Genomic DNA, 23,340 nt, shown 5'->3' with positions numbered 1-23,340 from the left:
CATTTCCTGGTGTTCTAATAATCAGCCACGTAGGGAAACTGGGTGATACACAGGACCTTGGCTGACCCTGAGGACCAGGACAAGGAAGCCTGTGTGCAGAGAAAAGAATGGGAAATCTGTCCTGGATTAAGGCAGAATTTGTAGATCTAACAAAAGTACACAGACCCGTGATTTTGGAAATACGTTTTCCAAAACTTCTTCTCCAATTGAGCCTGTGCCATCTGAGGATGGAGTGGGCAAGGCCAACAGTCAGGAGCTGTTTTCCTTTCTCTTAGGGATTCTGCCTGCAATTCAGGATGCTGAGTCAGGTGCCTGGTGCTGTGCTGAGCCTTGGGCCCCTCACAGCAGCACAGTAACTGAGAGAGAAGTGAGCCCACATTGCTACTCCACCATGCACCTTAATGCACCGTGATGAGGTACATCTGAGTTGCATTAACTAGCACCCCTATCCCAGGCACCCCTGTAGCACTAACTAGCACCCCTCGAACATTTCCACCCAAGTTCTCCTACCAGGCAGTGGCTTGAAGGCACAGCCTGCAGACTTGAAATTTCTTGCAAGCCTCATGTTCTAAATGCAGTTTCCACATTCTACTGCATGATTTATGTTTGTTTCAACAGAAAAATGGGTGCCTGCTCACTCACTCAATTATCTTTGAGCACGTTATTCACACATTGGCATTACCTGGGGACCTCTGAAAGATACTGATACCTGAGACACAGCCCCAGAGAGGTTAATTTAATTGGTCTGGGTTGTGCTCTGAAATCTGAGATTTTCAAAAGCTTCCCAGGAGCTTCTAACAAGTAGCAGAGGTTGAGAACCCCTGGGCTGTAAGATGCTCTGTTTTCATCTCTTATCTAACATACCCCAGGCACAGCACCACGTACCCACTTACAGAAGCTTAGGCATAGGCATTTACTACCCACTTTTCAGAATAGCCAGTTCCTTACCAAAGACAACTAAGAGGCCAGCCGGTTCTAACATATTATTTCTTTCTGTGAGCTACCCCCCAACACACAAAAAAATCAATCACCAACAAAGACCCAGTTTCCCTCACTGAGATGCATGGCTATTGAGATCAGTGATCTTGGGTGGTGGGAAAAGTATGTTTTTATTTTCGGTAACCTCTAACTGAAATTTAACATTTCCTTTCATTGTGACTGCAGGCAACAAACCACAGTACTGTTAGCAGTAGAAACCCCAGATGTTTTCCTATAATAGCATAGACACCTCCAAATATCATTTGTTCTCATTGTTGCTTTGAAATCACGAAAATTATCGGACCTCTTCCTGAATCATGCTATTTAATGTACTGATAGATAAGCGCATATATCATTACCATGTCACAAATTGGTCTTTTTTAATGCTCTGGTGGTTGTATTTCACTATATTTGATTTCCTATATATTTTGGTAATCTAGGCATTGAAACTTATTAATTCTGAGAAGAGATCTACAGGCTTCTCACCAGCTGTTGAACCTCTGTGGCTGGCATCAGGGGCCTGCAGAAAGTTTCCCAGGGGTGGTGGGCAGCTGTGCATCTAGCAAACGACACTTACCTGTGGGTCAGAGAGCCGGGAGAGGTCAGGGTACAGGTAGAACTTGATGCCTTCGGAGGCCCCAGGCAACGTGACCCCTCGGATCAGGAGGATCAGAAGCATAACGTAGGGGAATGTTGCGGTGACATATACAACCTGCCCAAGAAAGGAGAGACAAGAATCAAGACGGGGTGGCAGTGGTGCAGATTGCAGCAGGCCCCTAACATCTCACAAGAGCAAAGGGCTTCCCTGGGCAGCAATAAGAAGTGAACCCTAACACAGCCTCGTCTCCTGCCTCCTCTCCCACCACAGTCCCCTCAAGGGATGGGTCTTTCAGTGAGTATCTGTTGAGTGATGCTTGAGATCACTACTTTTCAAACATTTTTTTACCACAACCCACAGAAAGAAATATACATATCACAACCCTGTACACACTGAGCTGAAACAGGAAGTGTCACATGTATGTCCATATTTTCTACTCTATTCCTTTTTTTTTTTTCCAAAGCTGGTCATGGCCCTCAAAATTCACAACATAATTCACTCAAGGGGCAAGATCCACATTAAAAAAACAACAACACTGTTTTGCCCTAACCGGTTTGGCTCAGTGGATAGAGCGTCGGCCTGCGGACTGGGGGGTCCGAGGTTTGATTCCGGTCATGGGCATGTAACTTGGTTGCAGGCACATCCCCAGTGAGGGGTGTGCAGGAGGCAGCTGATCAATGTTTCTCTCTCATCGATGTTTCTAACTCTCTATCCCTCTCCCTTCCTCTCTGTAAAAAAACAATAAAATGTATTTTAAAAAAAACAATAAAAAAATAAAAAAACAACACTGTTTTAATGAAATTCAAGTTTTAATAGCCAAGGATGGGATGGGATAGGGTAGGAAAGAGAAGGGGGAGAGGGGAGCTGTTTGGGGCAGGAAAGACCCAGTGTTTTCTGGAATCATTTCAGTTTGGTCTGCTTGAGGCAGGTAACTGAAGCCAATGAACATGAGAGGCTCCCTCAGCCCAGGGATTCCAGGTAAGAATCAAGGCAGTGAAAGAAACAAAATCTTCCCTGAGCTTCCTCACCAAGAGGTGCTTAGGACAGGTCAATACCTTCACAGACTATCGGAGTTCCTGTCCTGGGGGCCATGCCCCCCACCCGAGGTCCCTGCAGGACTCAGTGTTCCCTCCAGTTCTGATTTTTTTCTCTTTTGTCACATTCTCTCCTCCATTCACTTGGTTCCTTCCTCTCAGTGAGACCTACCTATTGTATCTGTTTAGATCAGCAATTTGTCAGTATTTGGGAGCCACAGACATGTCTGAGACTCTGATGACAACTATGGACCCTCTCACCACTTCCCTCAAGTGTGCATGGACACAGATATGTGTACAAGCTTTTGGATGGTGCAGAGACTCTGACTCCCCAGATAAAAGACTTGTGCTTTAAGACCTTTGATCTTAATTCCTCTAGTGCTAGTGTAGCCTCTCACCCCTTTCCAAGTGAGGCTTTCTTTTACCAGTGTTTCAGCCCTTCATGTCATTCATTCATTTGTTCATTCACTCACTCGTCCACCTACTCACCTGCACACCAATAATACTCCTAGGTACCAAAGACTAAGCCAGACTTTGGAATGTACAAGTAAGAATGAGTCACAGGATGGAACTTTCTGCTTCAAGAGGCTTCCCCACTGGTAGAAAGACAGACATTCAGGTAATCAGGGGGATTGCAAAGGATGGTGGAGCACGGAGAATGAGTAGCTAACCATAGGGGCATTCAGGGAGAGCATCTCCAAGGAGGTGATCCGGGTATTGGCCTATAAAGGATGAGTAGGAGTTAGGACTTGAGAACTGGGACAGAAGGAGGAAGAGAATAAAATTCTATTACATCCCAGGCGCAGAAATGGCTAAATTTATATAGCATTTCCTCTTGGATTTTTTATTATTCATTTTATTTTTATATAAATTAGCATCCTAGAAAAACTGAAACAGAAACATTAGATACAGTATTGTACATAACATCAGAGGGATTGAAAGGACAGAAAGACTATGAAGCAACCCACTTCTACTTTGCACTTAAACAACAAACTAAAACATAGGATACTATACTTTAGATTTTTTTTAAATCCTCACCCGAGGATAATTTTATTGATTTTAGAGAAAGAGGAGGGAGGAGTAGAGAGAGAGAGACACTGATGTGAGAAACATAGATCAGTTGCCCCCCTTGCGCACTCTAACCAGGAATCAAACCTACAACCTTTTTGGTGTACAGGATGATACGCCAACCAACTGAGCCACCTGACTGGGCAGAATATTATACTTTATATTAATACAAACATAAGTCATTTAGTTGCTAAGTGACAAAACAGTGACTTAAAACCAGTCCTCAAAGGAAATAAGAGCCAGCAGGGGGTAGTATCAGTGGGTCCTGCTGATAGAGGCTGTAGGCTAGATTATGTCATGCAGACAATAAACCTAACCTACAATATGGCATCCTCAGCCTACTCAGAACTCAGCTCCACCAATTTCAGCAACCGTTTCCGTATCAACCATCAGATCAGTCAACACATCATGTAATCAGTACAAACAATCTCTTGTTGTCATATACAATATAATCCAGAAAAGGTGAATGTAAGTCAAATATATAATACTAAGAGACCAACAGTTAATGATAATAATAATAATAATTAGAGGCCAGCAGTCAAGAGGGGTGATGGCTTCTGCCCACAGAGCGAACATGCTATAAAATCTCAATTTCCCTTAGCTTCGTAGGCACTGTCTATCACAGATCTTCAGCATTTCGTGTAAATCCTTAATTCTCTTCCTTCAAAATGACACCCCCTCCCAAGTTAACCAGCTTCCATCTATGAAAAGACAGCTAAAGATCTATTGCTTTCATTGAATAATTTCCACTTACATGTTTGTTGTATGGCAAAAGACTAATTATCCAGACCACCCAGGTCCTGATTAATGATATCTCTGGAGGTTAGCTATCTTAACTCCCAATGCGAATAAATTTAAGGAAAAGAACTTTACCATGCAGAACGTAAGAACAACTGAAAATCATAGAAATTTGCCTTCCATTTGTGGGACCACCTTGATGTGACTAAACTAGTCCGTTATTATTTGACCTGTCAGTTTTGTGTGGACTATGCTACTGGGGTGTCATGAAAGGGTCACCTTTAACCTGACCAAATGGATCCTCTCCATGCCCTCACAATGTATATAGCAGAGGCATGATATATTAAGTCACTGCTGCTGATTTTGAAGCAGTTCTATTGTTTAAAGTTCTAAATGGATGCTTGGCTTCTACATTACACTTGATATCATGCCTTAATTTTTATACTCCTTTTATAAAACCATGAGGGAAATAAAATATGCAGATTAATTGCCCGAAGACCACAGTGCAGACAATGAGTTAGCTGCCAAAATGGAACCACTGGCTGGCAGGCGTTAGCTAGAAAAATTCCTTTGTAAGCTGAGGCCTGAGAGCCTTGAGTCATGGTACAAAAGGTGGTTTAGGGGCATCATTATGTAATGCACACAAGTGGAGACAGGTCTAAAAATTGAAAATGCAACACTGAGGACAGCCTGTATCTGTTGCTGGTGCCACCTCTCCTAAAAGCCCCCTAACCTGTTTCTACCCTCAGCCATACTAGTCACTTGGGCATCATCTTGGATTTTTCCTGAGAACAGCTGTAGACTGTCCAAACGATACAGATCTTGTCATCCAGAGACTGCACATAGATCACATGCATGCTGCCACATCCCTCCTGTGTTCATCGCAGGCATCGTTAATTGAGCACAACACTCTGCAGCTCAGCCTGGCTGCAGCCCCAGACCCTCCACACTGGACTCCAGTTGGGAAGAAACCCACTCTCGGCTACCCTTGATCTCAAACATTTTTCATGTGTGCATTATGTCTCCTGCAGGTCCTTTGTCCCTGTCCTCAGAATGGTAAGATCCAGGTGTTGAGCTCAGTCAGTACTGCTGAATGTGTGATGCATGACACCCGCAGAAGCAGCGTGAAGGCGGAAAAGGAGACTAGGGAGACAGGCTGGAAAGGTGTATGTTGAAAGGATTCAGCCTTCTGATTGACATCAGTTGGAGCTGGGTTTCCAAGGATAAGTAGGAACAGGAGAGGCCATGTCAGGCAGGGGAGATGTGGAACTAGCCAAGGAAGTGGGAAAGGGCACAGAATGTTGTCTCCTGGGATGTCTAGGAACCTCCAGGTTGTTCTCCAAGTGCTCAAGTTGGAGACAGCCTCACCTCTTTCCTCAGGTTCTTCCACATTCAACCAGTGGTATCAAGTGCTGCCAACTTGATCACCAACTATATTCTGAAATGACACCTGCTCTTCACCCTCTTCATCAGGGCCCTTCATTGCCTTTATTCTCCATCATGCGTCAGCCTCACACTGTCCATACTGTGGCACCAGTTTCAAACACATGAATCTCGAATATGCTTTCCTGCTCCTGATTCTTTCCCCCCACTCCCAGCCCCACATTCAAGGTTGTGGAATACAGTGCAAATGGTTGGGCTTTGAGTCAGAAGACCATGGGTTCCAACCTTGGCTCTGCTGTGACGTGCTGTGTGGCTTAACCAGTTGTCATCCTTCCCCACCCACTCTGTTCTCCCCTGTGCCAGGTCCCTCCGGTTAGGGAGCATGCCAGTTTCCATCAGGCCTCCCTGCCTTTTCATGCCTCCCTTTGTCCATAATTTCAGCCCCAGTGCCTGGGCCACCCATGGTGTTAGTCCTGGTTATGTCCAAATCCTCACAGTCTGAGGACTCTGTAAAGTCAGAGACCATGCTGTCCAGTTGTCATATCATTGACCTACCTACATTATATGTCAAGCAGCTGAGGCCCAGAGTAATTTTCAGTGTCTCAGTCTCATCCTCTTAAGCTATAAACCATGCCATCTATCCAAATGTTGTTGAGTGACTGAAACCATGCCACAGCCTCTCTGATCCATATCCCACATTCTTCCCCCAGTCACTGCAGCACCTCCTGGCACTATGGCAGTTGTCCATCAGCTGTTTTATTGCCTTATAAGATTAAAGATATCTAACATATTAGTTCCACAAGGAAAGGGAGTTTTGTCTTTTACTTTGCCTGCTGTATCCAGAACAGCAAGTGGTATATAAAATATGCTCAGTAAGTCTTTGTTGGCAGGATAAAGAAAAATGCAGGCTGAGACCTGGAACCCTGAGGTTAGAATGCAGGTCTGCAGACACCACTTTGTGCTCCATCCATATAAAATGCTGGATCTACATACAACAAGATTTGGAAAATTGAATCCGATTTTAAGAGGGGGTGTTTATAAGGAAATCACAAGACATGTGAATTTAAATTAAAAACCAGTTCAGATACGGAGGGCAAGGAAGCATAGCTGCAAGGTGCTTCCCAACAAAGCTCAGTGTCCCTTTCAAGATATCTGAGTCCCTAGGCCTTGTCTGGGAGAGCCAAGCAGGGGGCAGGCATTATGCTAAGTTATCCAGTGTTTGGTGATGGGCACAATAAGGTCACTGACAAGGTACTCTGAAGCCTGGCTGTTCCTGGCCGCTGCCAGTGGTGGCTTGCACCCAGGTGGGCATGGGGGAAGGAGGGTTTAATCTGTCAGACCTATCAGGCCACAGAAATGAGGTTCCAGCCCTAAGCACACCCTTTGGTTTGGAGAGTTTTTTACTATTGTTTAATTTCCTTTCAGCAGGTCAAGTCCTTCTGAATATAAAGGTTAGCACAATTGGTGGTAATTATACTGTATCCTGTTTTAATTGACTCTAATTGCTCATTTGCATTCCAATACTGGAATTGTGGGGTGTTTACCTCCTACTTCCAGGACACAGATGTTTATTTCATAGCAGGGAGATCATTAGACCCTAAGTTTTCCAGATAATGGGGTCAATGGGAAAGCTGAGTGCTATTCAAAAGACAGGGGGAAAGCAGGGTGGTGCGGGAGCAAGAACACAGGACCACAATGTGCAGCATCTCAGGATAATTCCATAACTTCCATATCCTCTCTGGCTGACATTTTACCATTTACAAAGAGGCGGGGGTGGGGGGGAGTGTGGGGAAGGGAGAAGGGTGATTTATATGAATCACTTTTGTATTATTTACTTAATATTTTTAATAAATAAATATGCTTTTTTGCTGTTGTTGTTAATCTTCACCTAAGGATATTTTTTCCATTGATTTTTAGAGAGACTGAGAGGAGAGGGAGGAGAGAGAGAGAGAGAGAGAAACATAGATGTGAGAGAGATTGGTAGCTTCCTGTAAGTGCCCCAATAGGGGCCAGGGTTCAAACTTGCAACCCAGGTACGTGCCCTTAACCAGGAATTGAGCCCTCGACCCTTTGGAGCGCTGTCTGATGCTCTAACCACCTAGCAACACCAGCCAGGGCAATATACACTTTTACATTAAATAAGTATATGTAATAAGAAAACTGTGAACACCATAAACAGAAAACCATGATCTCTTAGTATAAATAGAAGGTAAATGCAAAAAGAAATGCAATAAAAATAAAATGTGATTAATTTTTAGCCAAAGGCTCTGAGTCTGTGCTGTTTTCTCTTTGTTCAACAGCAGGACTAGCAAGTATCAGAGAGGCATTAAACAGTAAACCAGCACCGTACTGTAGCTTTTGCTTTAAGAGGCATTAAAAGGGAATATTGTCTAATTATGTGATTCAATGTTTTTAAGACTGGCTACACTAAAATCATTGTGTGAACTCTCTTTAGAAAGAACATTTCCCATATTTGTGGGAAAGACTAGATGGATCCCTGAGGTCCTTCCCAGCAACCATGGTGTTTTCTAGGACAGCCCTCTGTCACTCACAAAGCTTTTCAAAAGACCAGGACTTCTTAATCCCCTTCACTTTTTTCACTCATCCCCTCCCATCTGGCAATCATCAGTTTGTTCTCTGTATCTAAGAGTTTATTTCTGTTTTATTTGTTTGTTTGTTTGTTTTGTTTTTTAGATTCCACATGTAAGTGAAATCATACAGTATTTGTCTTTCTCTATTTGACTTATTTCACTGAGCATAATACCTCTGGGGCCCCCCATGTTGTTGTTAAAGGCAAGTTTTTATATAACATTCTAGTGTGTGTATGTGTATGTGTGTATCTCACATCTTCTTTATCCATTCATCTATCAATAGACACTTAGGTTGCTTCCATATCTGATGGCCAGTTACAAATAAGTCATGAGGCTGTAACGTATATCACAGAGAATATCTATTTATATAAAAGCCTAAGTGACCAGCCTACCAGCCAACTGACTGGTAGCTATGACACGCACTGACCACCAGGGGGCAGACACTCAACGTAGGAGTGGAAACCACAGGCATGGAAACATGGAAAAGACTGATGAATCCCAGAGGGAAGTGGGGAGAGCTGAGGACGGGAGGAGATTAACCAAATATCTTATATGCATACTAGACACCTGGTGCATGGATTCGTGCACCGGTGGGGTCCCTCAGCCTGGTCTGTGGGGATAGGGCCGAAACCTGCTCTTCGACATCCCCTGAGGTGTACCGGATTGCGAGAGGGCACAGGCCAGGCCCAGGGACTCCAATGGTGCACGAATCTGTGCACCAGACCTCTAGTAGTCAATCCTATCTAATAAAAGAGTAATATGCAAATTGACCATCACTCCAACACACTAGATGGCTGCCCCCATGTGGTCAAAGATGGCTGCCCCCATGTGGACACAAGATGGCCACCACAAGATGGCCAGCAGGGGAGGGCAGTTGGGGGGGACTAGGCCTGCAAGGGAGGGCAGTTGTGGGCGATCAGGCCAGAAGGGGAGGGCAGTTGGGAGGGACCAGACCTGCAAGGGAGGGCAGTTAGGGGTGACCAGGCCAGCAGAGGAGGGAAGTTGGAGGCGACCGGGCCTGCAGGGAAGGGCAGTTGGGGGGTACCCAGGCCTGCAGGGAAGGGCAGTTTGGGGGGAGCAGGCCTGCAGGGGAGGGCAGTTAGGGGTGACCAGGCCTGCAGGGGAGGGCAGTTAGGGGAAAACAGGCTGGCAGGGGAGCAGTTAGGCATCAATCAGGCTGACAGGGGAGTGGTTAGAGGGTGATCAGGCTGGCAGGCAGAAGCAGTTAGGGGCAATCAGGAAGGCAGGCAGGCGAGCAGTTGGGAGCCAGCAGTCCTGGATTGTGAGAGGGATGTCCGACTGCCCGTTTAGGCCCAATCCTACCGGGATTGGGCCTAAACGGGCAGTCGGACATCCCTTGAGGGGTCCCAGATTAGAGAGGGTGCAGGCTGGGCTGAGGGACATACACCCCGTGCATGAATTTCGTGCACCAGGCCTCTAGTAATATCATAAAAACTATGTATTGTGTGAGATGGATACTAGACTTATAGTGGTGATCTTTGTAAAGGCATATAAGTGTCTAATCACTATGTCCACTATAATTTAAAAATAAAATTTTAAAAATTTGTTAATAGGGCACATCTTATCTAATAATAGACAAACTTGTAAATTGACCGTACCTCCGCTAAGCCACCAGCCAATCAGGAGTGATATGCAAATCAACCCAACAAAGATGGCAGTTAATTTGCATACGCAGGCGCTGAGTGATGGGGCAGGCGTTCTGCCCCATCCCCAGTCTCTCAGGGCCTCTGGGCAGTGTGGGAAGGCGGGGCTGGAGTGGAAAGAGGCGGCTCCAGGGCCTGAGCGGAAAGGGGCTGGGCCAGAGTGGAAAGGCGGTGCCAGCAGCCAGGGAAAGGAAAGCCCATTCTAGAACGAATCTTCATGCATCGGGCTTCTAGTAACATAATAAGTGTTCTTCCTTAAAAAAATAGTTGGTGGGGGTAACATGAGGGAACTTTTGGGGGTAATGAATGTTTATTACCTTGATTGTGATGATGATTTCAGGGGTATATGCATATTTTCAAACCCATCAAATTACATACATTAAATATGTACAGTGTTTTTTGTATGTCAATTATACCTCAGTAAAGCTGTTTAAAAAATTGAAACCAGGACTCCTTGGCGCTATCCAGGGTCCTGACACTGATTTGGGCAGAGCCTTCAGTAAGCCAGTCACCCTAAGTCTTGGAAGACGCTGCTGTTAACTGATTACCTAAGTTTCTCTAACTGATCTTTGTACCACTTGAATAAGTTCTATTACCATTTTGCAGACAAAGAAAAAAGACTGAGAATCAGAGATTGGAGTGGCTTGCTCCAGATCACAGAGCTGTAAGTGATCCGAAGTCTGCTATCGCTACCACATGTGCTGTGCTCTGGCCAAACAATACCTTCTTGTTTTCAACTTCCATTTTTTCCCTCTGTCTGTTCTTAACCTCAATGGTTCAGCTTGACTGACTTTGGGCAGTAACTCATCATTGTCCACTAACCCTAACCTCAAACATACTGTGTTAGCCCAGTTCTCCCCCACTTCCCTTCCAGCCAGGCTTGCCTCTATCTGGACTTCTGCTTATCCCATATGGCTGGAAAGCATGGTACTGAACATCTAATCATTGGAAAATCATTATTTTGAATACCAACAGATTTTCCAGGCTTTGGCTTTTGAGAGAACACTACCTGAATTCCCAGGTAAGAACATTACAGCAGGCACCAAATAGTCTGGCATAACCTTCACTAAGATTTTATTGACCTTGGGAACAAGATGCTAGGGCAGGGGTGGGCAAACTTTTTGACTCGAGGGCCACAATGGGTTCTTAAACTGGACCTGAGGGCCGGAACAAAAACATGGATGGAGTGTTTGTGTGAACTAATATAAATTCAAAGTAAAGGAGCGGAGGGGAGAGCAAGAGAACCGGATAGAACAGCCGGATCTGGCCCGCGGGCCGTAGTTTGCCCACGGCTGTGCTAGGGAAATGTGAATCTGAAGAAGGAAGAGCCCCATGGACACGTTTGCCTCTTCACCACTTCTATCATCTTTAGATAATGATAAAAGAAATATAAATAAGGAAAAAAAGTTCTGTTTTAAACAACCAAATTCCAATAGGTGACCAGAGTCATGTTTTAGTGAAGATATTAATTATTCAAGGAGGTAATAGTATTTTAGCAATGCAGCAATAATTCCATGCACAGTTAAAGTGATTAATTCTTGTGTAATGACAAGTAGTTTGTCATCGGCTATGAGAGTTAGCCCATGTGTGGAGCTTAAAAGAATATACTAAAACACCTGCCCACCTTGGGATGTATGTCTCATGGCATCATCTCTGAGCTGGGTTGAGAAGGAAGAGAGGGAAGGTGATGAGGGGCAGTATTACAGGTGGGAGGCATCAAAGCCAGGTGGCATGACCATGTGCTGGTCCCCACTCTATCACAGCAACAGAGACCATGAGTCCTCCCCCAACATTTGCTCTCCTCCCTTCACAGTAATAAAACCTCTAATCTCCAGGGGTGGGCAAACTTTTTGACTCGAGGGCCACAATGGGTTCTTAAACTGGACCGGAGGGCCGGAACAAAAGCATGGATGGAGTGTTTGTGTGAACTAATATAAATTCAAAGTAAAGGAGCAGAGGGGAGAGCAAGAGAACCAGATAGAACAGCCGGATCCGGCCCGCGGGCCATAGTTTGCCCACGGCTGAACTAGACCCACAGCCTCCTAGAATAAAGGCAATATTCCTCAGCCTCCCTTATAGCTAGGTGTGGCCATGTGACTATGCTCTGCCCAGTCAGATACAAATGAAAGTGCCATGTACAACTTCCAAACACTGTCCTTAAAGGAAAGGGCTGTGTTCTATTCTTCCCTTCTTTCCCTTCCCACAGGCTGGGATGAAGACCGAGTAGTGAGTTGTCTTAGATCATGAAAATAAGGGTGACACCCAAGGTAAGGCAGGCAAGTTATACCTGGACTGTTATGTGAGAGAGAAATAAACTATCTTGTTTCTACTACTACTCTTTTAGGTCTCCATTCTAGGCAGTCAAACATGTAATTTACATATCTAACCACCAACTGCCTCCATGATCTTGGGTAGGTCCTATTTCCACTCGAAATCTGTACTATTTTTCTTTAAATAAAAGCATTAGCCCAGATGATTCATACTATTCCTTTTTACTCAGACATGAGGAGAAATTTCTGAAAATTCTGAAGATGGGCTCTTGAGAGCGACCATCCTCTAAAGCTGGAGTCAACCAGGAATGGCAACAGAGTCAGGAAGTCTCCAGAAAGGCCTAATCAGTAAAATTAAGAGTGGTTAGAACAAAGCAGCCAAAGAGATCACCATTTCTTGGTAAGCATTAACCTTCTCTGTCACAGTGTAGAATGAGCCTGACAGGGTGGTAGCCAATTTGGTGTGGACCCCATCATCAAGTGCATGAGTTAGAAGGTCTCTGAGACCTTCCAGAGCCTCCACACTCCTCCCCTGTAGAATGAGGATAATGCCTATTTCAAAGGTTGATGTGAGGGTTAGAGATCACTGTGCAAAGCACCGGACACAGACACTGTTCAATAATTGGAAGGATTGTGATTGTCTTTGTTGCCCATCACTGGGTCAGTAAGCAGTGTCCCTTCAGCCTAGCGTGTGAGTTGGCCAGAAGAGAACAACATATCTGGGTGTTTAAGAATGCAAACAGAGAGGCTGGAGTAAGCCCAGCTTCAGCTGTGATGGTGGGCAGAGAACTGGTTCCCAAAACTCCTTATGGAATCCTCTCCCTAACAATGGGAGTGGCTGGCAATGTGGTGGCAGGGGAAGGCTGGTAGAAAGAGGCAGTAATTCATTAGTTGGGAAAATCTGGGTGAATAGGACCCAGAAATAAGAAAAACATTCAGGACAGAAGGGACATATACACAGTCATCCTGAGGAGCTGCAGTAGACAGGCTCTGGAATGAAGGCCAGAGAGCAATAGGAGTAAGTCCAATTATGAACAAGAATCCTCTGGAGTCCCAACTCCATCCAACAGTTATGGCAGTGGAAGGGCTAGGATACAGACAGTATTTAGATGAATTGGAAAAAATTATACAAGAATGAAACCAGGTAAGACCAAATTCCAATTTTAAAAGGTAGAAGGGACTTTTCAAAAGTTGAGTTGAAGGGAAGGATGGGCCCCAGCTGTTTCATCACAGATGCTTACATGACAAGGAAAAAGCCTGCCCTATAAGGGGAAAGGCTAGACTTTCGGGAGAAGCTAAGGACAGTAAGCATCACCAACCTTTGTGAGGCACCAGGAACCTAGCAACAAAGGAACTTGGGGGCTCCCTGTTGAGGGGTAAGCAGTTGATGGGGGATCAAGAGTAGCTTATGAAGAGAAAATTGCTGAGAATTCTCGGATACCTATCCCAGAATTCTACTCCCAGCCCTAATGGGTCCCCAGGGAAGGATTGGATCAATGAGGCATCTTCAGGAGCTGGGGCACTGTGGACAAGAAACCAAACATATTAAGAGCCCAGGGAATGCTGTTATTCTTTCTTCTTGCTAATGGTTGGGCCATAAAGATCCTCTATATCCATGGCCTGTTCCAACCCTGAGATTCCATGACTTTATTGGTTAGTAATCATGGATATCCTGGTTGGAAGTAGAGGGCAAAGAAGGAAAAGTGGTCAGTTCAGGATAAATGGAAGATCAGACACATAAGAATGGGACTAAGATTTATTGTTGGGTCTACATGCTTTATTTTTATGTTATCCAGTTCCACAAGATAGAAACTATTATCATTTCCATTTTACAGAACTGAAACAGAGGCACCCAGAAGTTGAGTACTTGGCCCATGGTTGTACAACTAAAAATAAAAAGGCAGGATCCAAGGTCAGATCCATCTAACTCCAAAACCTGCGCCGAACCACTATACAGCCCCATCGGGAATTCAAGTGTCCCCATAATCCAACCAGCTTCATTTCACACTGTATCTTCTACTGTTCCCTAAACAAACTCTGCACTTTCCTACATGCAAGCTTTTACTTTTATCATTCTCTTCACTTGGAAGGTCCTTTGCATCTTCTCTACTTATCAAAATATTGCCAACCTTCAAGACCAGTTCAAATACCATGTCTTCCAGGGCTTCAGCACTAGGCCATCCAGTCTAGATGAAGTGCTCCTTCTACATCCTACAACTCACTGAGAAATATGGCATTCAGATATGGAGAGTGGCCTTGACATAAGAAAACCCAAGTTCAAATCCAGCCTCTGACACTTTCTGTGTATCTGACTGACTTTTGGCAAGTTATTGCCTTTCTAGGTCATAATATTTTCTTCTATACAATGGAAATAATAATATAGCAAATTAAGTCAATCACTTTGAGCCTTGGGTTCTTTTTAAAAGTGTGGACTATGGATAATAGTTCTCACCTCTCATGGTAAGTGTGAGAATTAAATGAGCCAATGTCTACACAGCACCAGGCCCTGCGACTTGACACATCAGCCCTCAGTAACCAGCTTCCCTTCCTCCTTTTACATGACCCTCATCATATTCCACCTTCTCATACACCTGCCTTTCTCTCTAGGTTGGGCTCTATTGGAGGATAAGGGCTTTACTCATCTATGCAGGCTCTGAATGCATTTCATAAAGGCCGACACAGACTGTAAATAGTTGATGAATGAACACATTCAGACCTCAGTAGCCCAGAGACCATGAATAGAACAAAACAGGATATAATCCAATGTGTCTGCAATGGGCCTTCAGTGTAAACCATCCCTGCTCTCACTTGAGCCTCACCATCTAAGAGTAAAGAACTTTATGTTTAATTCAATTCACCAGCTATTTAATTGAGGTCACTATGGTCCAGGTCGTGGGCTGGTTTGGGAGAGCTTGCTAATGAGTGAGCCAGGCCCCTGACAGCAAGACACAGACAGCTCAGTGATGGACTACACAGTGGACGGCAGCAGGGAGCTCAGGGACACAGAGAGATGAGGTATGGCTAGAGAGGTCCTCCTGGAGTTGAGCTTTGAACACAGGCTGATTGTCTTGCTCCAAAGAATCCTGATCTAGAATGTACTGTGCGAATAAATCCCTTCAAGCAGGAAGGGTCAGGCATGATGCACACAGGGCACCTCAGCCTGGAACATCACCTCCAGGGAAAGAAACAAGCTCTGCATGGTGGCAAGGAAGCTGGGCCCAAAGTGACAAGATACTGAAATAGCAACCACGCTAATTACGATGGCTGAGCCCAATTCAAATCCATGTCCACAGGATATCTTAAAATCAGTGGATGGGGCAGTCTACTAGTTAAGCCTATTTCATGGTGAATTAAGATTAGCTAGAGTTAATGCTATTGATTTTTACATAGCTCCACATAAAGACCACAAAAATGAACACAAATCCTCAAACAAGACCAAGCAACATAAATATTCCATTCAGTGCCCAGTCAAGCTTACACTGGCTTTAGGAGCTATTATTTACTGCCTGGAAAACATACTCGGTACCTTGGTTAATCATGATTTAAACCCCATCCATCTCTCTTGGACTAGAAGGCTGGTGTCGCTATGGTGACCAAGGGCACCATTAAATCCTGGACAGGGATTTACCAGTGCCGGGAGGCTGGCAGGCAAGAAACACTACTCCATGTCCTCTTACTCTAGCCCTCATCCCACTCGTGATGGATGTGTGGAGAAGAGAGTCAGCTAATGCTCAGCGACGGTGTCTGCAGCCAAAAAGAGCAAGGAGCTGCCTGGACCCTGCAAGCATCGCTTGATCTCTATGACATACTGCCTCCTGTCTGTCTGAGCAACATGGATCCCTCCAAGGCACCCAGGCTGGTTGCAACACACTCCTTCCCAAACAGCTTCATTTCTTCAAAGAAGAAACTGTGCTTGCCTCCTGCTCTTGCCTCAGTTTATGGCGATCCATCTTCTGGCTCCCACCTCTCCTCCCAGCAGTCATCCCAGAGGATACCAGGCCCCCCTATTAAGTCAAACCTAATAGCTTCTTAGCGCTTGCCCTTCTCCCAGTTTCCAGCTTTAAGACTTTCCCCTATTAGATGCTTCTGGTTTTCTGTTTCCTTTTCTCATTAATTTTTTAGTATCTTTCACATGTTCATTTCCTCACTCTTTCTTTCCATCAACAAATCAACCAATCAACCAGCCAACTTTGATTAGCATCTGTTATGTGCCAGATGCCGTGATAGGCACAGAGGACACACAGAGCAGAAGCCAGCCCTGCCCGCTGGCTCTCACAGGGGTAGCTTGCTCTCTGCAGATTTCTAGCTGTTTCCCAGAAGTCTGGCCTTGTCCCATTCCCGTTCTCTCTATCCACTCTCCTGGCTTTTCTTATGTACTCCTGTGGTTTTAAGAGCCACCAATCTACTGATGCTCTTCAATCTCTCTCACCAGCCCAGCAGTGTCTCTTGAGTTTAAGACCCATATTTTCAACTCCCATATGTGTATGTCCACCTGGGTTTCCTACCAAGACCTACAATTCCACATACTCAAAATCAAAACGATTACTTTCTCCCCCAAATCTGCTCTTCTTTCTATGTCCCCTTCTTGTCATCCAAGCTATAACTCCACTGTGTTATCTTTGATTTCAGCTTCTCTCTCTTACCTCTGTTCATGAATAAAGCCTTCGAAAGGGAGAAGTACAAAATTGAGCTTCACTGCCCTATAGATCTTTTGCTGAACCCAAGCATGGCCAGTTCCAGTGGAGTTTCCCTCTCCTCCTTGCCTCCAGGCCCTACCACCCTGGCTTTTCCTTCCCAGAAAACCCAGCTTCTTTTTCAGGTTCCTCCTCCTCTGGGCTCCCCAAGTCCCCTCTTTACCCCTCTGCCCTCCTCTTGACTTCTCTCCCTGGGTGTCCCACCTGCTCTCAGAGCTTCAATTCCATCAACTTTACAATGCATGTTTTTAGAACTCTGCATCTTATTAGCTCTGAAATCAGAATGTCCCCCAGGCGGCAGTCACAATGCAGTTACTGCTCCGAGTGTAGGGGCCCTGGGTTATAGGATGTTCTTAATATCATCACTTCAGTTGAGTTACAAGCTTTGTTGCTTAAAATATTTTAAATTACATTAATTTAAAGCAATTTCTGTTTAATGTTTAGAATGTCCCTTTAAAAGATTGCACTATGGTTCTGCAGAAAGGCACAGAGACAGGCAGAGGTGACAGTTGACACTAAAGCAAATATACACCATTGCAAAGAAACAACCAAGTACTTCATGGATTTCAGAAAGGAAGATACCCACGAGTGGATGGAGCTGTTTATGCTGTTACTGCAGTACGTGCAAACTGACTGCTATTATAATTGACATGATATACCAACAGACAGGAGAATCTGCCAATGCCTTGGAAAGAAAAAAAGAAATTTAAAAGCAACAAAAATCTGGTGTAGTTCCTTCTAGTGTCACAAGGAATAACATTAAGGCCATGGAGAGCAGATTAGCTAGAAGTATTTTTGCTTCTGATAAACATCCTTTTTAATTAGAAGAATTATGTACCTCCTGGTATATAACATAATGAAATATGGCATTTCAGAGGATTCTCATCTTTTGGGGAACACAGATGGTAGATATGGACCCTCTTCATAGAAAAGTGTACATATCCACATGATCCCCTAACTTCTAATTCTAAGGGTTTCAGAGGCCTCTTGAAGCATTGTGAGCCCCAGGTAAAGAAATCCTAACATATAGACTCAAGACTCCACCCCATATCCCTTTCTCCTGAGCTCTAGACATATCCGTCTGTCACCCAAACATCTCCACTTGCAGTCTCACAGGTATCACAAACGTATTGGTTCCCCAGTGAGACCCTAACTCCATCAACTCCAGACAAACCTCCTTTTCCCACCTCATGGCCCTGCCACCAAGCACTCGAGCCAGGAACTTGGGATTCACCTAGGACTTCTCTCTTTCACCCTCTTTATTTTCTCATGGTGCTGATTCACACTTGCTTATTTCTCAAGCCCACCCTCTTTTCCCCCACCTCAAAGCTGTCTGCTGAACAACTGCTACATGGAGTCCGGCGTTGGCTCCCAGAGGCCCATTCCCCACACCACAATCATAGTGACCTTTCTCTAAGAAGAACCTGTTCCTATCACCCCTCTTTTTAAGCCTTTTGGTGACCTTCCATTGCTCTCAACTTATAGGCTTATCTACAAGCCCTTTGTAGATGGCCCCAACCACCAATCCAGCCTGTCTCTGTTCCCTCTCAAGGACCGCCCATTCTGGTCACACTGCCTATGCCTTTTCTGACCCACATGCGGTCTCTCTAGCTCTCTCAACTTCTCTATCTCTCTCTCTCTCTCTGGACTACCCCACATGTTACATATGGACCACATCTTGGATATTTGCCTCTGTGTCTCCAGGACTTATCAGGGTGCCTGGAACCCAGGAGATGTTTAATAAATGAATGGTGAATTAATTTTAAGGTGCATTGCCCCATAAAACACTAATGCAGTATTAAATGCTACAGTAGTGTGGGCCCCAGACCCAGCTCTGTGATCTTGGGCAGGTCATGGCACCTCTTTAAGCCTCATGTGCACAGCCATAAGACAGGAATGAAAATATCTATTTCAGAGAGTTGTTGTTAAAGTTAGAGAGAATGTGAATTAGTGGATGCCACAAAAGCAGTCCTGTCTTCTACAGGGCAACTGGAGATATGGTGGGGGGTGGGGGGGGGCATTTCAGGTCATTACAAAGACAGGTATGGCATTAATGACCAAGAACTAGGAAAGCTGGTAACCCTGCAATGAATGTGTTAGACAATTCCCACACAATAAAAACTGCGCTGTTTCTCATGACTTTCAAATGTTCCACCAGACATTCGTGTGTGTGTGTGTGTGTGTGTGTGTGTAAGGGGGGGGGGCAGGGAGCTAATTATAATTATAAAGCCTAGCATCGAACTCTGTTTTACATATAACTTCAAAGCATATTTTACCTTATCTTAATGTAAACTGGGTTTTCCAGAAATGCCATTACCATGTAAATTGAGGAAAGGCACTCTTTTATTCAGTACTTTACCAAATTTTGTTCATTATTCCAGAAAATCATGTCACCAACAGCAATAGAATCTGAGTGGAATCTGAGAGGCCAATGCAACACCCTTCTATCAGTCCACATTTGCAGCCTTTGTACTTGTGGTGATTCTATACTAATATATGTAGTTAGCTCTATTTCAAGATAGAAATCATAGAGAAAAGATACTGACACTATTCAATGGAATCTTGGCTTTTTTGTCTTGCATCCAAATGATTCATTCCAGGTGGGGGCCAGCATCTGACTACCCCATGACATTTGGGGTGTGCCTGAGCAGATATCTACATAGTGCAGTGGTCGGCAAACTCATTAGTCAACAGAGCGGCAAACTGCGGCTCGTGAGCTGCATGTGGCTCGCGAGCCGCGGTTTGCCAACCACTGACATAGTGAAACACATTTTGTTTTATTGTAAGTTGCTTCCTTTTTTGCTTTTCTTTAAAATACAGTTGGGTATTATATAGGTTTTCTCAAACTTACCTGTGCAGGTAGATTATTTATGAATTGCATTTCAGGGTGGTAAATGTGGTGTTCAAATCCTCATCATAAACAAGGGGTGTTGGGTCTGTGAGGGGCTTAAGCAGCCCTCGGAGCTTGTGAAAGACCCAGTGCCAGGGCTGGCGTGGGGTGAGCACTTGGTTCCTGGTGTTGATAGTATTATGATCAGCATACTGGGTCAATCTCAATTGTGACACAACATACTTGGGATTTAGGATAAAGATTGTGTCTGGCTTCTGCAGAATGAATTATCATCTGCTTCAATGTTCTCACCGGGGGTTCCAGTTCATTACACACGGGGAGTTGTCAAACGAAGGAAAACAGCTGCTGCCACAGCATAGAGCACAGTGTGAGGCATGTTGGTGCTCCCTCTACTTTCCAAAAATACATCCCTGCTCAATTACCCTCAATGGCTTCCCACTGCCCACAGGACCTCATTCTGGCACATGTGCTCCCCCTAACTTGAAATCTGGCCCAGTCCATCGCTTCCCAACCTCCACAGCCACCCGTGACTTCCCTTTCTTACCCCTCCTCCACTGGGAGGCTCAGCTCAGCCCCTCCACCTGGCTTCCCTTCCAAGTGAAGCTCACATCCCACATCCTCCAGGAGGCCTTCCCAGACCACCCCAGGACACAGTAACATCCATATCCAAACTCCAGACCAGTACTGACTCTGCTATTATTTGACAGTTAATCTATCTCTCCAAATCGTGTTAATTATCTTCAGGTGAGTACATCCAATCTACTGCCCCACTAGACTAAGAAATCTTTAAAGTGGAAGAAAGGGTTTATAAAAATGAGCAATAAAATAAAAGCAACAGTGATTTTCATGACTACTGTATGACAAGCATCATGCATCACCTCACTTAACCCTTCTAGCAGTCCAATGAGATGGGTGCTCGTATTGTCCCTGAGGAAACAGCTCAGAGGCAAAGAAAGGCCCAAGCCCAAGGTCAATCCAGAGGCAGAGCTGCGACTCAAGCCCATGTCCACCCACCTCTGCTCTCTTCTGCCCGTCTACTTTCCTGTTGCCTACAGTGGTGCTGGGCACATGGCAAGCACTCGGACTACTGGATGAGTGAACGTTCACCCAGGCAAGAAAGGGAACTAGCACTTATTGACAGCTCAGCATGCCCTGGTGGGAAAAGCACTGGTTTGGGGATCCACCTTGGCAGACCTGGGTTCAAATCCTGACTCCGCCACTAGCTGTGTGACCCTGTGCACATCACTTACCTCTCTGGGCCTCAGTATCTTCATTTATAAAGTGGGTTTGCTAACACTCACCGGACAGTCTGCTATGAAGGTTAAATTAAATAATGAATGTAGAGTGCCCAGCCCAATGCTGGGCACTCATAGGCGCTCTGCACATGATGTTTCCTTAGCTCATGGGGAAGGACCTGAACTTTGAACCTGGGTCAATCTGACTCTATAACTTTGTTGACCCTCTTTCCATCCTTCTGCACCTCCACGAACCTGCCATCACCCTCCATTTGCTTCTCTTCCTCAGGAAAGGGTCTTGTGCCTACAACCAACTGCACATGGGATCACAGACAATGCCCATTGACCTTGCCCCATGCTTCACTCCTTGCCCATAAGACAGGTTTTTCCTCTGCTGTTTCCTTGGCCATGGGCAGCGGGGAGGGCTTGGTTGTATGACTCCCAGGAGGTACTTTGATCTTTTGCCCCAATCAATCAAGCAGGTCCTAGCAGGTGACAGGTACCACACACTTGTGGGTTGACTGAATTAACTAACAAAGGCCCCATCCCAGAACCACATGGCTCACCCTAAGGACAAAGAAATGCGTAACAGCCCTTGATATGCAATGGATGCTCATTCAACGCATATAAGGAGGAGGAAAGAGGAAAGGCAAAAGAAAGAGACGCAGGAGGAAAAAGAAATACCGCTCGTTTTGGGCTATTGTACATGATTCCTTTCCTTTGGAATTCCTTTTCTCCTTTATCCTTGGGTAATTAATAACCATCCATATCTCACAACCAGCTTGGATGTTACTGCTTCTCTGGGCCAAGTTTCTCCCAGGCACAGGAATGTTTTGTAACTGCCTGTTTACTTATCTGCCTACACTCTAGCCTCTAAACTTGTTTAGAGTAGATATCTGCAGTCCGAGGCACTGGACACGGTACACAGGACACACTTAATAAATATTTGCCTCCCAGGGTAAGAAATCTCCCCAGGGCCCACAAGCATAGCCATCACAAGACAAGGAGAGCCGAAACCGGTTTGGCTCAGTGGATAGAGCGTCAGCCTACGGACTGAAGGGTCCCGGGTTCGATTCCGGTCAAGGGCATGTACCTTGGTTGCGGGCACATCCCCAGTGGGGGGTGTGCAGGAGGCAGCTGATCGATGTTTCTCTCTCATCGATGTTTCTAGCTCTCTATCCCTCTCCCTTCCACTCTGTAAAATGTCAATAAAATATATTTAAAAAAAAAAAAAAAAAAAAAAGACAAGGAGAAGCCAACCCAGGTCAGCTGGATGTTGCTGCCTGCAAGAGAAGACCAAGGAGGATGAGGGTGGGAGGGGCCAGCAAAGGCTTCCTAGAGGAGCAAGACAGCAGGGTGGGGCAAAAAAAACAGCGGATGAGGAAGCAAGAGCTGGAATAAGGCCATGTGTTGCCAGTCCTCTGCCAGTGAACACAGGGAGGGAAAGAGAGACAGAGGCAGGTCTGAGACAGTGGTTGGCAAACTGCAGCTCGCGAGCCGCGGTTTGCCACTCTGTTGACTAATGAGTTTGCTGACCACTGGTCTGAGAGAACCATTTTATGGAGGGAGACTTAAATCTCCTCCATCCAACCCTAACATTTCCCAAATGCCAAGACAGGATATGAGCTGGGCCTGCAACCATGAGCAGAACGTCAGGGAAAAAGGGGGAAAAGACATCCAAGAGAAGGCAGGTAGCAGGGGAGGCAGGTAGTGGACCAAGATTTTTCTGGGCAGATAAACAGGAGATTCTGGCAGAGGTTTCACCCCTTGTAATCTTCCTAACAAAATGACCTCCCATAGGGAAAGAAACCCCTACACGTAAAGTATCTCCTTTAGCATTTTCAATGACCAGGAAAAATTAAATATCCTAAGGGTCTAACAGTCATAGAAGTTTATGATGTCATGGGATATTTACTAAATGGAATTTAAAGATCATCTTTTGGCAAAATGGGTGGAAACGCTGTGATGGAATATCATATTAAAAAGGCAAAATATTGAATTCTAACATGTTATGATCAAATGAGATATAAACTATGATTATATGTAATCAGAGGGCAACATGTAAACAATTTAGGGAGACTATTCTTTTGCTTTGAAATAGCTGTTGTTATAATATTGGCTGTGCAATTTTTAAATTTGTTGTAGGCAATGGGGAGCTACTGGAGAGTTCTGAGGAGAAGTCATGCAATGAAAGCGATAGTAAGGAAGCTGAGTCTGGCAGTGGTTGACAAGCAGC

At 45.0% G+C, this 23,340-nt stretch overlaps 1 protein-coding gene across 1 annotated transcript in view; it reads right to left on the bottom strand.

Annotated features, from left to right (window-relative positions):
* The window catches only part of SLC6A11 (solute carrier family 6 member 11), a 110,432-nt gene that overhangs the window by 48,664 nt on the left and 38,428 nt on the right, over nucleotides 1-23,340 (bottom strand). The window contains exon 6 of the mRNA XM_080675185.1: nucleotides 1,556-1,690. Within this exon, the coding sequence (XP_080531311.1) occupies nucleotides 1,556-1,690 (135 nt within the window). The remainder of the gene's footprint in view (nucleotides 1-1,555; nucleotides 1,691-23,340) is intronic.

The sequence above is a fragment of the Plecotus auritus genome (assembly GCF_963455305.1).
Source record: "Plecotus auritus genome assembly, chromosome: 6".
NCBI lineage: Eukaryota > Metazoa > Chordata > Mammalia > Chiroptera > Vespertilionidae > Plecotus > Plecotus auritus.
Note: the sequence above shows the minus strand (reverse complement) of the source record. Positions and strands in the feature narration are given on the sequence as shown.